Raw genomic sequence first — 15,541 nt, forward strand, 5'->3', positions numbered from 1 at the left:
CCCTGGGCCTGGTTGTTGGCTAGAGATGACCAAAGAAAGTGGTCAGAGAGAGAGTTAAGGCCCTGGCCCAGCCTCCTCACTCCACTCCTTCCTGTATCCTCTCTTTCAGGAGGGCCTAGGAACTGTTGGACTAAAAGGCGACCGGGTATGTAAAGAGCTTTCTAATGAGGACATTTAGCCTAAGTTTATTTCCCTTTTTGTTATATGGGTTGATGGGCACTGCCTCTGGGGTCCTGGCTTTGAAACCCCCCAGGAATGGGGCAGTTCAAATGGCCTATAAGCAGAGTGTCACATTGCTGTCCTTAAATACAGCTACAGCGTTTGGGGTTCCAACATGTCTAGTCTCAGCCCACAAACCATTTCTTCCTACAGGGAGATCCAGGCATCCAAGGAATGAAAGGAGAGAAGGTAGGCGCCCCTGTGCTCTGGCCTTTGCCTTCTGTTCACCTGAGAGATTTTTTGATCCTTCTCTTCCTTCCCTAGGGGGAACCTTGCTCATCCTGCGGTTCAGGGGTCGGGGCCCAGCACCTTGGGTCCTCCACGGGTGTCAGTGAAGATGTAGGTTCCCCTGGCTATGGTTTACCTGGCCTTCCGGTGAGTGGCCTGTCCTTGGCACGCTATTGGGCTCTTGGGTCCCATGCTTTGGGGCTGGAACTAGGAGGTAGCCAGGAAGCAGCCTACATCCTGGTACTTTCCTCCATCCCTGTGCTAGGCTGCTACTTGTAAAGCAGTAATTGTGCAGCAATTTCCCCTGTTCCTTTCTCCTGTTGGTTGGACACTGGGATACTGGAGGCTTGAAGGGCTGTCAGGCAAAGGCGCTGTAACTCCATCTTGGGTTTTTGGGGTTTCTTTGTTTTTTTTTTAAGGGGAAATCTGGAGTTCCTGGGCCAAGAGGGCTGAAAGGAGAGAAGGTGAGTCCTCTGGGTATCAGGGACACAGGCAAGGTAGGGAGAGACTGCCCTGAGAGGCAAGTGAGCAGAGATCAAACCGTAACTTCACAGCGGAACGCATCCGTCAGGGTTTCCCTGAGCAGAGTCAAGGAACTTATCTCCAAGAACCTCGTGTTCTCCAAGAGAATCCCTCAGTGTTGTATTTTTAATCTAATGATAATCCAACATGATTAAGCACATCCAAGACTACCTTAGAGCAAAATAATATTTAACTCTTCTTTCCTACTTATTATGGGCCAGGCATAGTTCCAAGCCTTGTGCACGTTTTATTCTTGTTTCATTTTCCTTGGTGCTAAGGGAGTCCATTTCCCTACTATTCCCATTTTATGGATACGGAAAAGGAGACATAAAAAGGCCAAGGGAATTTCCCAGCGCCTCATGGGTGTTTGGATACAGAATTGTGATTTGAGCCTGGGAAGTCTGGCTCCGGAGTCTATAATCTCCGCTGCTCAGCTGGTTAGCTAGATTTCGATGGCCATGCTGACATTTGTATTTATGATTGTGTTAGAAATAAATGATAGCATTGAACTTCTAATAGACTGTTGCTCAAATGAGGGGTTCTGTGGGTGTGAGAGTGCTCAATCGGGAGACACAGTAGGATGTGTGTTCAGACTAACCCCTAATAGGCAGATCACGCACAGCATTTCTCAAATGGAGTTTTAGCACCCCTTTCCAACCCCTGCTTTCTGTGTGTGTGTGCGTGTGTGACTGAGATTGAACCAGGATCTAACACACAGTTTGCAAGCCCTCTACCACTGACCTACAACCCCTGCCCCACAGAGAGCTGTGGAACCCTTATTTTACTCTTTATTTTGAGGTAGGGTCTCACTAAGTTGTCCAGACTGGCTTTGAACTCACAGTGTACCTCAGGCAGGCCTTGACCTTGCAATCCACCTACCTACCCCTCCTCAGCAGCTGGATCAGAGGCCTGTGCCACCAAGCGTGACCAGCCTTTTTCATCACGGCGAATAGCATAAACCAAATCCCCAAAGCCCAAAGCTGACATCATCCTTCACTCTTCCTCTTCCTACATCTTTTCCCCTTCATCCATCCCAGACACAAGTCCTGATGCTTCTGCCCACAGAATCTCCCTTGACTCTCCCTGCTTCTCTCTCCATTTGTGCCACTGGGTCCCCATGGCCTCCCTCCTGTTGGTAGTGACCTCCTCTGGCCTGTATGCGTCTACTATGGCCCTTCAACAGCCCATTTATCACTGAGCAGTTAATGTGCTTTTGTAGAAAGAACTCCAGTGATAGAACTTCCTGCTTACAGGCCTTCTGGGACTTGAATTTATGCCACAGGCCTACTGGCCCTCATTTTGAAGAACCTTCCCTCTAGCTTCTCCTCCTCCTTCTCTCCCTGCCTTCCTATTTTTTTAGCCATCTACACCTCCTTCCATTCTGGAATATGTGGAGACTGTTCCCACCTCCAGGCTTCACCCAGGTCACTCCCGGAGAAGCCCAGGGTGCTCTCACCTTCTTTCACTGGCTGGCCTCATTCTCGTCTTTCTGATAACTGTGGCCCCACTTCCCTGACCTCCTGGCCTGTCATTACCTCGTTTCCTTCATAGTGCTCGTTATCACTTAAGGTTCCTAATTTAAAAAGCTCCAGTCATAACGTGCTTGCCACGCAAGCTCAAGGACCCAAATTTGAATTCCCAGCATCCACATAAAAAACCAGGAGCTGCAGCACCGTGGGTGAGGAAACTGGAGCTCACTGGCCAGTCGACCAAGCTGAATTGATGGGCTCTGGGCTCAATGAGAGACCCAATCTCAAAATGCATGTGGAGAATGATCGAGGAAGATTCTGATATCAAGCTCTGGCCGCTACCCACCTGTGTACATGTGTACATACAACACACACACAGACACACACACACAAGTTGAGGGGAAGCTGAGAATATAGTTCAGTTGGTAGAGTGCTTGCCTAGCATGCCTAAAGCCCTGAGCTTGATACCCAACACTATATAAACTGGTCAGGGTGATGCACACCCGAAGCAGGAGGATCAGAAGTTCAAGGTCATCCTTGACTATATAACATAGGGTTACTAAAAAAAAAAAAAAAAAAGTGTGCAAGATCCAGCAGGCATTTTGTCTGTGTTGTTCACATACAGATCACCTAACCCAGGGCCAAAAGGGATTTGATAAAGAGCTGTTGGAGGAAAGATTTCATGGCCTCTCCCTGGCTATAGGTGAAGCCAAGTCTGAGCTTCTGGAATGGGAGCTGATTGCAGAAACCTAGCTTCAAGCCCGTGGCTGTTCAGGGCCTCCCTGAGGAATTTGGGAGCCTCACTTTACCTTGCAGTAGACATCCCAAAGGTCTCTCCATGTACCTGGCACCTCTGCCCAGTTTCCCCTTTAACTATATGCTCTCTGCTTGGCCCTCAGGGTAGTTTTGGCGACACAGGACCGGCTGGAGTTCCAGTGAGTATACTCTGCGGATGGCGGTGGCTCAGGGGAGGGCAGTTTGGGAGGTGCACAGCGGCTCTGAGAGGTCTGGGCTGTGCCACGGCACAGGCTAGGCAGGTGCCTGAACATTGTCTGATGTGGCTTCTCATACAGGGACCACCGGGACCAGTGGGACCAACAGGCAGCAAAGGCACAAAGGTGAGTCTATGGCATTCCTTGCATGCCGCCAGGGAAGATGCCTTTGTTCTGGCCTGTTCTACCCCAAATCCTGGGTAAATTCTGTGGGGTAAATTCTGGCTCTCAGCAACATGGCCCTGTTTCCACCTTTGCTTCTTCCCGTGTCCCCAAGACATCCCTCACTCGGCAGAGGTGCTGCATTGGAGCTGGCTACATTCTGCATCCCCGGATCCCAAGCCCCAGGATCTGGGACCCTCTTAACCCAGCATCTTTGATTTGCAGGGGGAGCCTTGTGAGCCCTGTGCAGCCTTGTCCAGGCCTCAGGATGGAGACGGTAGTGTGGTTCACTTGCCTGGCCCAGCCGGAGAGAAGGGAGAGCCTGGGCCGCCAGGCTTTGGGCTGCCTGGGAAGCAGGTAAATCCCGGACACGGACCTGACAGGGATACAAGACAGAGCAGTGGTTCCCCCTGCCTCTCTGTGTCTAGTGCAAGCTGCTTGCATCCCCCACACAGGCCCCCCCCCCCGCCCTTCATCCCGGAACATAGCAGGGACAAGGCACAGCTGGGTTCCAGTCCTGGCTCTGATTTTTATAAGATCTCCGGCTTGAGCAAGTCACTTTTGTTCTCTGTCCCTCTGGGCCCTGTCCTTAGAGGTGAAGCTCAGTCACGATGCTCGTGAAACCCTGAGCCAGCGCACAGGAGACGCTGGAGAATCCGCAGGTTTGGCTGTGGCACGGTGGTTGTCGCTTTAATGGTGACAGGACACTGGGCCGGCAGAAGAGCACTCTCACAAGACCCCTATGGTGCAGACGCCTACACCATCTTTATCACCCCCATCTGACAGATGGGGAAACTGAGGCCAGATGAGGGGCTAGATGAGGTAACCTGCCTAGGTCATATGGGCAGAAGTATCTCCGATGCTAGACTGGTTCCCTAGCCTGAGGACAGAGGTCATTGTGTCTCCTGTTCTGCCACATCCCCTGGGTCTCACACTGTGCTGGGGACCCAGGGGCGTCCACTCTGAGTGAACCATTTTCTTCTCAGGGCAAAGCTGGAGAGCGTGGACTCAAGGGGCAGAAGGTAAGAAGATATGAATGGGTATAGAGGTGGGTGGGTGCCTGGTCGCCTTAGAGGCCTCTCTGCTCTCGCTCTCTTTCTTAATTGAAAATACATCTTGATGGACTATTTTCTGATCAGTTCCTCCCCGCCAACTCCTCTCAGATCTTCTCTCCCTCCCCACCCATCCAACTCCAAGTAGCCCCTCCCCCCGGCCTCTCTCTGAAACAGTCTTCCCCCTTTCCTTGATTGCTCGCACCAATCTCCACTCCCTTCTTAGCCCCCGGCCCCTGGAAGGACCTGTGTTTGCCCACAGGTCTCAAGGGACAGCCTTCCCCCAGCTGGGCGACACCTGACCTCCTTAAACGCCACTCCTTACAGGGGGATGCTGGGAATCCTGGAGACCCTGGGACGCCTGGCACCACGGGGCAGCCCGGAATGTCTGGAGAGCCTGGGGTTCGGGGTCCTGTTGGACCGAAAGGAGAAAAGGTTGGTTGGCCAGGCCTGGCAGGAGTTTGTTGCAATCAAGGGGCTAGTTAATGAGGATTGTACTGCAGGAAGCCTCAAAGCAAGCCAGGCCGCACCAGATTCCTCGGCTCTTTACCGCAGCTCGCAGCTCGGAACATCTGGGCTCTATTTTGTCTTCTTGGTGGAGGGGGGCAGAAGAGGGGTGGAGCTCTCAGAGAGTTGCAGGGGTCCCCTTTGCCGATGACCCCTGGCCTGGCTACCGGTCCTGGCTCACAGGTTCTCTCTGTCTCTGACCAGGGTGATGGTTGCACTGCCTGCCCTAGCCTGCAAGGAGCGTTGACTGATGTATCGGGACTGCCTGGGAAACCAGGTCCCAAAGGAGAGCCAGGTCCGGAAGGTGTGGGTCGGCCGGGTAAACCAGTAAGTGCCGTTGGCTCGTCCTCTCCTCCTCCTTCCCTGTCTGTGTGTGGCCTTCTCAATCCGCCAAACACACCAAGGGTATCCATGGGTTCCCTTGTGCCTTTTAGGGCCGTCCTGGTCTACCAGGAGTTCAAGGGCCCCCAGGACTGAAGGGAACTCAGGTATGTGTGGGAATGGAGATCTCCCCCCCGCCCCCCCGCGAAGAAAGGTGGGAATGTGGGACTGAGAGTTTGAGGCTCAGAGTGGTGAAAGTAGGGGAGGATTCAGAGAGGCTGGGGAGAAGTTGGGGGATGGGCTGAGAATTTCCAGCCATGGGTTGTCTTTTTTTTTTTTTTCCTCTCAGGGAGAGCCTGGACCTCCAGGCACTGGTGCAGAGGGACCCCAGGTAAGTATCTCACCTCACCTTTGCCTTCCTGCTCACTTGCAACACTTCCATAGCTGCCAGCTCCCCAATCCTAGGGTTCTGCCTGTCACTAGATGCTAAGGGCACAGTTCTGTGGTTAGCAACCAGCCTTGCTCTGTTATTGCTCTGTACAGGATTTGACTTTTTCTTTTTCCTTCCTTCCTTCCTTCCTTCCTTCCTTCCTTCCTTCCTTCCTTCCTTCCTTCCTTCCTTCTTTTCCCTTCCCTTCCCTTCCCTTCCCTTCCCTTCCCTTCTTCCTTCTTCCTTCTTCCTTCTTCCTTCTTCCTTCTTCCTTCTTCCTTCCTCTCTCTTTCTTTTTGAAGACAGGGTCTCTCTACATAGCCCTCTTTGTCCTGGAACTCACTACATAGACCATGCTGGCCTTGAACTCTCAGAAATCTGCCTGCCTCTGCTTCTTGAGTGCTGGGATTAAAGAAAGGCATGTATCACCATGCTCTGCCAGGATTTGGCTTTGCCCTCATCACTCTCGCCCTTGAGTTATCTTGGGGAGCTCCCTAGAGCTGGAGCTGGCAGATACCCTCCCAGATCTGCCAGCTACACTGGTTCAAGGGGCAGGTGGCTTTGGCTGCTGTGCCTCAGACTGCCCATTCTGACTTGCAGGGGGAACCTGGAGCCCAGGGTTTGCCTGGCATTCAGGTAGGTCTCCTTAGAGCCGGGAGGCAGCTGACAGGGGAAGGGGCCCATTTTAGGAGGGATCACCAACTGTGTTTCCATCTGCAGGGGTTCCTAGGACCTCGGGGGCCACCTGGATCAACTGGAGAAAAAGGTGCTCAGGTGAGCTAGCCTCTTCTGCTGTGGTTGTTGGAGCTGTAGGCCTGGGGACCTGGGGCTAAGCGGTGCCTGTCAGAGAGGCACCTAAGAACCAGTCATGTATAGCTCACTGCTGGATTGTGCTGGCTTCAAATCAGGCCTCAGCAAACTGTCTGTCCCCTCTTCACAGGGAGCTCCAGGACCCAGAGGAGCCACAGGACCCATGGGACCTCCTGGTGCTAGTGTCTCCGGGCCTCCGGTAAGAGCTTTTCCTCTACATGACTTTGCAGGAGTTGTTGGGCGCATGGCACTGTTGCTGGGGAGAGGGCACAGAGCTGATGCTGCAGTCTCAGCAGCCTGGGCTGGGAGGAGACAAGCCTTCGGGGCCATCCTCAGGGAAGGAAGACACACTGGGATTGCCTTTAAATGATAATATATCTCCACCATGTGTTTTTTCTCTTAGTCTCTCTCTTTCTCTCTCTCTGTCTCTCTCTCTCAGTGTGTGTGTACAGGTAGCTTTGGGTGCTAGGAACTGAACTGGGGTCCTCTGGAAGCGTGGCAAGTGCTCTTAACTGCTGAGTCAGTCATCTCTCCAGTCTGCCTCTTTTTATTCTAATTTTTAAAATATATTTTCAAGGACTGGGGAGATGGCTCAGTGGGTAAAATAGTTCCTACTGCACAAGCATGGGACCTGAATTTGATCCTTTGATCCCCACATCCATGTAAAAGGTCAGGTGTGGCCAGGTATGGGGGCTCACACCTTTAATCCCATCATTTGGGAGGCAGAGGCAGCTGGATTGCAATCAAGTTCAAGGCCAGCTTGGTCTACATGGCCACCATGTTTTCAGGCCAGCCAAAGCCACATAGAGAGATCCTGTCTTGAACACAAACAACTCAGGAGGCAGAGACAGGCAGATCTCTGAGTTCAAGGCTAGCCTGGTCTACAGAGCAAGTTCCAGGTCAGCCAGGGCTACACAGAGACATCCTGTCTCAAAAACCCACTATCACCATCACCAATAGCAACATAATCAACAAAGGTGAGATGTGACTTATGTGCCCTGTAACCCAATACTGTAATCCCTAGGGCTCACTTGCCAGTCGGCATAGCCTAACTGGGAAGTTTCAGGTACCCACGAGAGACCATGTCTTAAAAACAAACACAGGGAAAGGTAGACGGCAGTCAAAGCTGACTTCTGACCTCCTCCACATGCGTGCACACATACCTGCAGACACACAAGCACACGTAGTATTTTCCCTTTGGTTTTTTTTTTTTTTTTTTTTTTTTTTTTTTATGTGTATGAATGTTTTGCCTGCATGTGCCTGCCTGGTGCCTGCAGAGGTCAGGAGATGCCCTGGATCTGCAGATGGTTGTGAACCACCGCGTAGGTGCTGGGACTCTAACCAGGGCCCTTCGCAAGAGCAATCCGTGGGTGCTTTTAACTGCTGAGCCATCTCACCAGTGCAGGACTTTACTTTTAAAATCAGCCGGTGCAACTGTCCAGTTTACAGAGTGCATTCACGCAAGGCATGCCGAACCAATCTTATGTTCATTTCTTTTCGTCCAGAACCCTCAGCTACTCTGCTGTTTGTAAACTGGGGCGGGGGGGGGGGAGAGTCACCTTTCTGTTCTGTAAAGGACTAGAAATTGTCTATCCAAACTAATAGGGATCTGGTCCCCATTACCCAGCTCCCTTGCTTTCTCCCTCCCCTCAGCCCCTTGGTATCAACCATCTCACTCCCCTCTGCTTAGAGATCCACATGTTTAGCTTCTGAAGAGAGAAAACACTGTCAGCCCCATTTTTTGGAGCAATGGCCAGCTGAGGCCGTGTGCTCAGTCAGCTCTGAACATACGGAAGTGCGCTGTTGCAGTCATTACTGTTGTTTTCAGAGACGAGGACTGACACTCTAAGCCAGGCTTACCTGGAACTCAGCTGTGTAGCCCGAGCTCGTGCTGAACTTTTGGCAGCTCTCCTCTCTCAGCTTCCTAAATGCTGGGGTTGCAGGTATGAGCCACCAAAACGGGCTGGGAGCCGCTGTCATTTTTATTCATATCCACACACACGGAGAGCAAAGACCAGAGAGTAGAGGGCGGAGCTGAGAACTTGCAGCCCCACCCTCATGGCAGCCCTGGAGCCCATAGGGACCGTCCACTGAGTGACTATGGTTTGGGAAGGTTCTATTCCTTGCTGCCCAAGACAATGGCTCCTGTGCTTAAAAGACATGTCTATTGAGCAAATTGCATAGATTAGGTAATAATAAGTGCATTTTCTCATTTTAGTCATCAAAGACCTGTCTAATAGTCAGCTTCCACTCCACGTGAACCCACTAGAATTTTACAAGATGATAATTTTAGCCTGAATCAAAGAAATGCCACCTTTCAGCCAGCCTATGCCATGCTGGGCCGTGGGCAAATGTATAATTTTTCTTGAGCCTTTGGTAATGTTGAAAATAGCATTGTGAGCCTTATCCTTCCCCTATCCTTTGTAGCACTCTAGAGAAATTGTTGTTTGAGTTTGGAGGACATTGGTAGATCCTGCCTGGTGGTGCCCGCCAAAGCCTAGAGGAAGAGGCAGGGATTTGCCCAGGCCCATATGGCTGGTCTGCTTTGCCCAGCAGAACTAGACAGTCCGGATCCCTGTCGGATGCAGAGAGTCCCAGGGTAAAGGTGGAGTCGCAGAATTGTCCCCGATGGCTCTGAGCCCTGAATGCAAAGGCAGAGCGTCCCCCAGGAAGGCAGTCATGGGGACGTCTGCTCTGCAGCCAGGCTGGCCTCTCGGGGCCTCAGCACAGCCACGTGTTTGCTTGAGCTCCTAGTCAGAAGCACTGACCGACCCCCTCCTGTTGTATCCTACCCAGGAGGCCTCCTGGTCTTCCCCACACTCACTAACTGTGTGTCACACTCACCAGCTGTGTGTCACTCTCAGCAGCTGTGTGACGTTAGGCATGCGATCGCGTCTCCCTCAGAGTTGATAAAACAGTTCTGAACTTCCATTCTCCCAGCTCAGTCCGCAGAGTGACTTAGACAGCGAGAGCGTGTGCAAAGAGAGAAAGAGGGAACCAGGGACTGCCACCCCAGATCCCTGGGCCAGGCTTGCGTGCTTAGTCTGGTGACCCTGAGAGCCTCAGTTTCCTCCTTGGCAAAGCAGAACAGCACTGCCCCACAGGGGCCTGGAGCGGGGAGGCATCCACTGTTCCCTGGTGGACGCAGTGCCTGGGGCTGTCAAACCTCCCTCCCTCCTGCCTCTCCTCACCTCTTGGCCTCGGCCCTTCCTTTGGAACATGGGCCCTAGGGAGCCTGAGGCTGCTTCTGTCTGTGCTATCGTTCTTCTGTAGCCAGGCCAGATGATGGGCTGCCATCAGCCTCGCCTGTTCACCCTGGGCCCTCTCCCTTTAGGGCCAAGATGGGCAGAGAGGACAGCCTGGACTCCCAGGAGCACCAGTGAGTACAGTGGCGCCCAGGCAGTGGGACTCTGGGGCTGGACCTGCCTCCCGCTCCCGAACTACTCACCTCCCTGTGGTTTTCCCTGCAGGGTGAAAAGGGGCCTCGTGGAGAGAAGGTAGGTCTCAAAGGGCCTAGGGCCACTGCTCTTTGGGAATGGGAGTCCCATAGCTCTTTAGGAGCCCTAGAGTCCCCTAGCACTCCAAGGTCGCTGTACTTTCGCCTGGAAGCAGGGTCAGAAGATGAGGCAAGAAGAGAGGAAGGCAGAGAGGGGTGAGGGACCAGGACAGAAGGGCGCAGAACCCGGCAGGGCCCCAGGTAGAAGGGACCGCTCAGGACGGAGCCATGACGCTACTGTGTGGGCAGCAGCCGATGGTGACGTAACTAAATGGCCACTACACAGCGCACCCAACCCGTCCCCTGGTAGTCTATGCGGTCGAAGCTGTTCTTATCCACTTGGCAGCCCAGAAGCCTGAGTCCTGTGGGTTGTCTGAAGATACCACACAGGAGGCTGACCCAGGCCTCTCCATCCCTAAAGCCCAGGCCACCTCCCGGATGAGGCTTCCAAGAGGGCGCTTGCCGCCTCAAACCAAGGTTCTTGTCTTTCCAGGGCGATCCGGGAGAGTGTTCCTGTCCTTCTCCGCCCATCTTCTCTGGCATGCCGGTGAGCGGGGCTGAGCTTCCCCCCCTCACTCCCAGCGCCCCCGCCCCACCCCGCCTTCCCCTCTGGGGGAGAGGCCTGGCTCCTCACCTCACCTGATGCCAGTGGGCAAGAGCCCTGTGCCAGGCTTTGTGTCCCGGCCAGTCCCCTCCCCATGCAGCTCTGTGCTTGGTGTAGACGTTGCCTATAACCTCTCCCCTTCTTTTGCGACCCCCCCACTCCCACCCAGGGTGCTCCGGGACTCTGGATGGGCAGCTCCTCGCAGCCGGGTCCGCAGGTGTGTGTGGCTTGCCTCCTTTGTCCTGTGGCCTCCTGTCGCGGCTTTCCCACCCTGACACGACTGCCATCCCTGCCATCTGTGGTGGCCGGGAGCTCTCCTTCCCCCTCTCTCATCTTGTCTTCCCTCCCACAGGGTCCCCCAGGTGTCCCCGGACCTCCAGGTCCCCCCGGTTTACCTGGACTACAGGTAAAAGGGCTGGAAGGGAAACTGGGGGGTCAGGGCCGAGGCAGTGGTGGGGCTCTTCCACAGCGCACTTTCCATGAAAGCGCAGGACAGGTCTGTCATGATTTCTCCGTGCCATTGCTTCCCAGCATGGCATGGAGGGCTCGTAGATCCCCGGGCCAGGCCTTGTGGGCTCCCAGCCGCCTTCTGAGGAATGCCCTGTTGTGTTTTAGCCCAAGAACCCCCACTAATGGGATCCGAGCCCAGGCCTGGCAGGAAGCCAGGCTCTGAGGCAGAGCTTCATACTGGTTCAGACTGCACGTGATCTTTTCCAGGCACGGTTTTAGACCTGGGATGTTAGCAGTGACAAACATTAGTATCCGTGCAAGAGAGACACACAGTAAGCAAGAAATATAAACTCTGATATGTCCGAGACTGGTCCTGGGCTAAGGAGGAAGCTAGAGCTGGGTATGGACAGTTGGAGAAGAGCCAGGAAGACATTGGTGAAAAGCACTAAACTTTCGAAAAGGTGACGTTTGGAGCCGGGAAGAGGCCTAGTCAGGACAGTGTTCACTATACAAGCATAAACACCCGAATTCAGATCCCTAGGGCACACGTGAAAAAGCCAGATATGGTGTCCCGTGCCTGCAACGCCAGTGCTCTCGGAGGCAGAGACAGGAGGGCCCCTTCCCGGGTCCTCGGGGCCAGCCAGTCTCAGAGCTGGTGAGCTCCACCAATCAGGGTGCTCACCTGTGGGCCTGCCGACCTCACTTCATCCCAGATCCCACGGGCTGGAAGGGAGGACCAAACCCTCATAACGCTGTGGCATTGTGTGCCTGTTCGCAGGCGCATGCACACGCGCGCGCGCGCGCGCGCGCACAGAGGCGTGCACTCATGCTCACCCAGGCGCACGCAATCACATACATGCACACACAGGAAAGTTAAAATAAGGTGGTGAACAACTGAGGAAGACACCCAGTGCTAACAGCTGGCCTCAGAACGCACATGAATCTGCACACACACGTGCACACACACACGAGCATGTGCACATACGCAAATAAAGTAAAAGGTGACGCTGGAATCAAAATGTAAAGGAAATGCAAGTGAACCTGTTAATGCGAGAACATGGGGTGTGAGGAGCACTTCTGGGGAGGAGCATCCTGGGGGGGAGCACTCCTGAGGAGGAGCATCCTTGGGGGGGAGCACTCCTGAGGAGGAGCATCCTGGGGGGGAGCACTCCTGAGGAGGAGCATCCTTGGGGGGGAGCACTCCTAGAAGGGGAGGGGCATCCTTGGGGAGGAGCATTCCTAGGGAGGAGCACTCCTAGAAGGGAAGGCAGCAGGTCAAAGGCCTAGAAGGAAAGATGTCCACGATGCCCTCGGGAAACAGCACAGAGGCCAGAGATAGGGAGTAGAGACTGTCAGGAGTCGAGATCAGCGTCACACTGACCTCGTGTGTCTCAGAGCCAGGCAGCCTGAGTTTGAACCTCTTTTCTGTCGTGTGCTCTGTGATGCCGGACAAGTTAATTAACCCCGAGTCCTCTCCATACCTTTACCTGTTCAATATAGATAATTATAGCACCTGCCTCAGTGGGCTTCCTGTGGCTATTAAGTATGCTTGTGTGTACATTGTGTGTGAGCTCTTTCCTGGCACACAACAAATGCCCAGGAGGCTCTGGCTATTGCCACAGTGTTTACTACTGTCATGATTTTTACCACCGTCCTCTCGCTCTGTTTGAGCCTTCTGTTAACCCCAGAGGGAAGATGGTGCCACCCCTGTCACACCTGGACCAGCTTAAGCTCTGATTGGTGAGGTGTCCTGTCCAAGGTCACCCAGCCAGGTATTAAAGAGCCAGCTCTGGGCTTTCCCAAGCGGAGCGCCATCTCCTTCCTTCTTCTGCCTTTCAGGACAGTTCTCAGGGGCTTGCTCACCAGGAACCAGAGCCCACACCACACACTTGGCAGTCCCTGCACTTGATGAAAGTGTCCGAGCTTCCTGCACAGTGGCAGCCCTCGGCGGTCTGTCAGCAGGGGGCACGGAGTTTGCCTGGGGAGGCTGAGTCATTGCAAAGTGAACCATTAGCCAAGGAGAGCTGGCGTGGTGTGAGCCACGCCAAGCCACACTGGGGGAACAAGGGCAGGAAAAAGTGCTGAGTGGAATCCCAGGGCCCAGGATCGTATCTGATGCCAGTGCCCGAGACCAGCCTGAGGCTGCCACAAACAGGTACCTGCCCTGTGCCAGCCTTCTCTGTGCAGAGGCTCTGAGATGGATGACATTTGTTCGCCCAAGGCTGCGTCGTTCCAGCGCCTGCGAACGGCCATTCATCCTGATCCATTTTCCAGATGAGGTGCCTGGGACACCGAGGCTGAGAAATGCGCCCAAGCTTTTTATAAGTGGTAGGCAGTGGTCAGACTTGGGCTGCATCCCCTGCTTCTACAGGAGAACATGAATATGCAATTCTATCGGAGTAAGAAAGAATCACTCTCAGGCTTGAACTAGCACAGCCATAGAGAGAACATAGCACAGCCATATCCAGCAGTGGATAACAGGGTTAGGGTTGGGGCTCAGTTGGTAGGGTGCTTGCCTAGCACGCAAGAAGCCCTGCTTTGGATCCCCAACACCCCATAAATTGGGTGAGGTAGCACATGCCTGTAATCCCAGTAGAGGCAGCAGGATCAGAAGTTCAAGACCACCCTCAGCTACATAGCAAGTATGAGGCCATCCCGACCTGCTTCTAAACAGACCTTGTTTCAAAGCATTACCCGAGTGCCGGGCACTGTTCTAGACCCTGTGGGCGCTGGCAGGTACTAGAGGGGGCTGGGTGGTGACCCAGGAGTGGGAGAGCCTTCTCTAGATGGGAAGGGACTACCCAGGGGCAGCTGACCTGTCCCAGTGCTGGGAGCTGGGTCTTGAAGGGAGGCCTGATCTCAGAACAGGCCCCAGAAATCCCGTACCAGGAGGATCAGGCTGTGCAGTGATGTGCTCATTCAACACATACTTAACATGCGCCTCCTCCTCAAGGGATGCTGGGGATTCAAAATGAAACATCCTCCCTTCCTCAGCAGAGTATTTAATATGCAAATGTGCATTGTGAATATGCAAGGAAGCCACCCTACATCCGGGCTCAGTGCCCTGTGCCTGCCTCACAGTATGCCCTCCTCGAAGCCACGCATGATGGCTGCTTTACAGCTAAGGAAACTGAGGCACGGAGTTGGACTCTCCCAAAAGTTACCTGGGTGGTGAGGACTTGCACCTAGAAGGTCTGGATTGGCAAGCCTCCGATGCTGGGGGGGACATCTTTCAAGGGATGAGGGACAACTGGTGGATGAAATAGGGGGGTTGTGAGTCCGTGGTCCTCACTCTCCGTCTCATCTCTGTCTCTCAATAAAATGCTTGTTGCCCCCAGGAAGCTATGATGATGATGATGATTCATGAGAAAATCCAGAAAGGTGACTTAGGATAGACCACAGCAGTTGTCCCACGGAAGACCCTTTGCCCACGTTCTGACCTGTTCCCACCCACGCAGGAATGGGTGACAGGTGGCAGGGCTATGGACCAGTGCAAGGAGAGTGCAAGGCTGGGAGAGGAATCTGATCTCTGTTTCTTTTCTGCTTCAGGGAGTGCCCGGTCACAACGGTTTGCCAGGACAGCCTGGGCTCACTGCCGAGCTGGTGGGTATCAGCCAGGACACAATGGCCATCGTCCTTGCTGTCTTTCCCGTCCTTCCCCTGGGATGAGCTGGCCACGCAGCCGCCCGAGCTCTGGTGGGGGTTCTCTTTCGCTCCCAATCTTGAGGCCGGATGCTCCTAGAGGCTATGTAAGCCTCCCCTCCGGACCAGCTAGAACCTACATCTGTCTCTTGCAGGGATCCCTACCCATTGAGCAGCATCTCCTCAAGGTAAGGAGAGGTGCTGGCAGGCGCTGCCAAGGGGATTCTCCCAGTGGGTGCTCAGCTGCCTGCCACCTAACAGACAGCAGCAGGTTGAGCCTGCTGGGTCCCTGCTGGTGGGGGAAGGGCCTTCTAAGCATCTGTGTTAGAGGGCCCGGCTGGGCTCTGCCTTGTAACAACCCTCTAGGCAACGTTTGCTGAATGAGTGCTTAAAGGAATACTGCGGAAGGGCCCCACCAGGTGTGCGCCCGGTGACAGAACCCAGCCTGAAGTCAACCCCTATCAGCTGGCAAAGCAGCACCCAACTCAGGGCCCAAAAGCTTCCAAAGCAGAATGCAGAGGGTGACAGTGCAGCTGTCAGGGGCTGGGTGGGTGTCAGTTTGAAAAGACTCCAGCAGGGTAGGGACTTGAAAAAGCAATTGTGGAGAGTCGCCCTGCAGTCCTGCCAAAGGACTGTG

At 54.0% G+C, this 15,541-nt stretch overlaps 1 protein-coding gene across 5 annotated transcripts in view; it reads left to right on the forward strand.

The window, feature by feature from the left end:
• The window catches only part of Col16a1 (collagen type XVI alpha 1 chain), a 49,745-nt gene that overhangs the window by 13,283 nt on the left and 20,921 nt on the right, over nucleotides 1-15,541 (forward strand). For 3 of the 5 annotated variants that reach the window (XM_055611352.1, XM_055611356.1, XM_055611355.1), the window contains 22 exons: nucleotides 110-145; nucleotides 373-408; nucleotides 484-594; nucleotides 867-911; nucleotides 3,338-3,373; nucleotides 3,512-3,556; nucleotides 3,818-3,949; nucleotides 4,579-4,614; nucleotides 4,972-5,079; nucleotides 5,356-5,478; nucleotides 5,586-5,639; nucleotides 5,822-5,863; nucleotides 6,503-6,538; nucleotides 6,623-6,676; nucleotides 6,843-6,911; nucleotides 10,047-10,091; nucleotides 10,183-10,209; nucleotides 10,702-10,755; nucleotides 10,982-11,029; nucleotides 11,165-11,218; nucleotides 14,812-14,865; nucleotides 15,060-15,092. In XM_055611352.1, the coding sequence (XP_055467327.1) occupies nucleotides 110-145; nucleotides 373-408; nucleotides 484-594; nucleotides 867-911; nucleotides 3,338-3,373; nucleotides 3,512-3,556; nucleotides 3,818-3,949; nucleotides 4,579-4,614; nucleotides 4,972-5,079; nucleotides 5,356-5,478; nucleotides 5,586-5,639; nucleotides 5,822-5,863; nucleotides 6,503-6,538; nucleotides 6,623-6,676; nucleotides 6,843-6,911; nucleotides 10,047-10,091; nucleotides 10,183-10,209; nucleotides 10,702-10,755; nucleotides 10,982-11,029; nucleotides 11,165-11,218; nucleotides 14,812-14,865; nucleotides 15,060-15,092 (1,278 nt within the window). The remainder of the gene's footprint in view (nucleotides 1-109; nucleotides 146-372; nucleotides 409-483; nucleotides 595-866; nucleotides 912-3,337; nucleotides 3,374-3,511; nucleotides 3,557-3,817; nucleotides 3,950-4,578; nucleotides 4,615-4,971; nucleotides 5,080-5,355; nucleotides 5,479-5,585; nucleotides 5,640-5,821; nucleotides 5,864-6,502; nucleotides 6,539-6,622; nucleotides 6,677-6,842; nucleotides 6,912-10,046; nucleotides 10,092-10,182; nucleotides 10,210-10,701; nucleotides 10,756-10,981; nucleotides 11,030-11,164; nucleotides 11,219-14,811; nucleotides 14,866-15,059; nucleotides 15,093-15,541) is intronic. The other 2 variants (XM_055611354.1, XM_055611353.1) reach the window with 2 other exon arrangements.

The sequence above is a fragment of the Psammomys obesus genome, unplaced genomic scaffold (assembly GCF_907164565.1).
Source record: "Psammomys obesus unplaced genomic scaffold, mPsaObe1.curated_primary_1811, whole genome shotgun sequence".
Classification (NCBI taxonomy): Eukaryota; Metazoa; Chordata; class Mammalia; order Rodentia; family Muridae; genus Psammomys; species Psammomys obesus.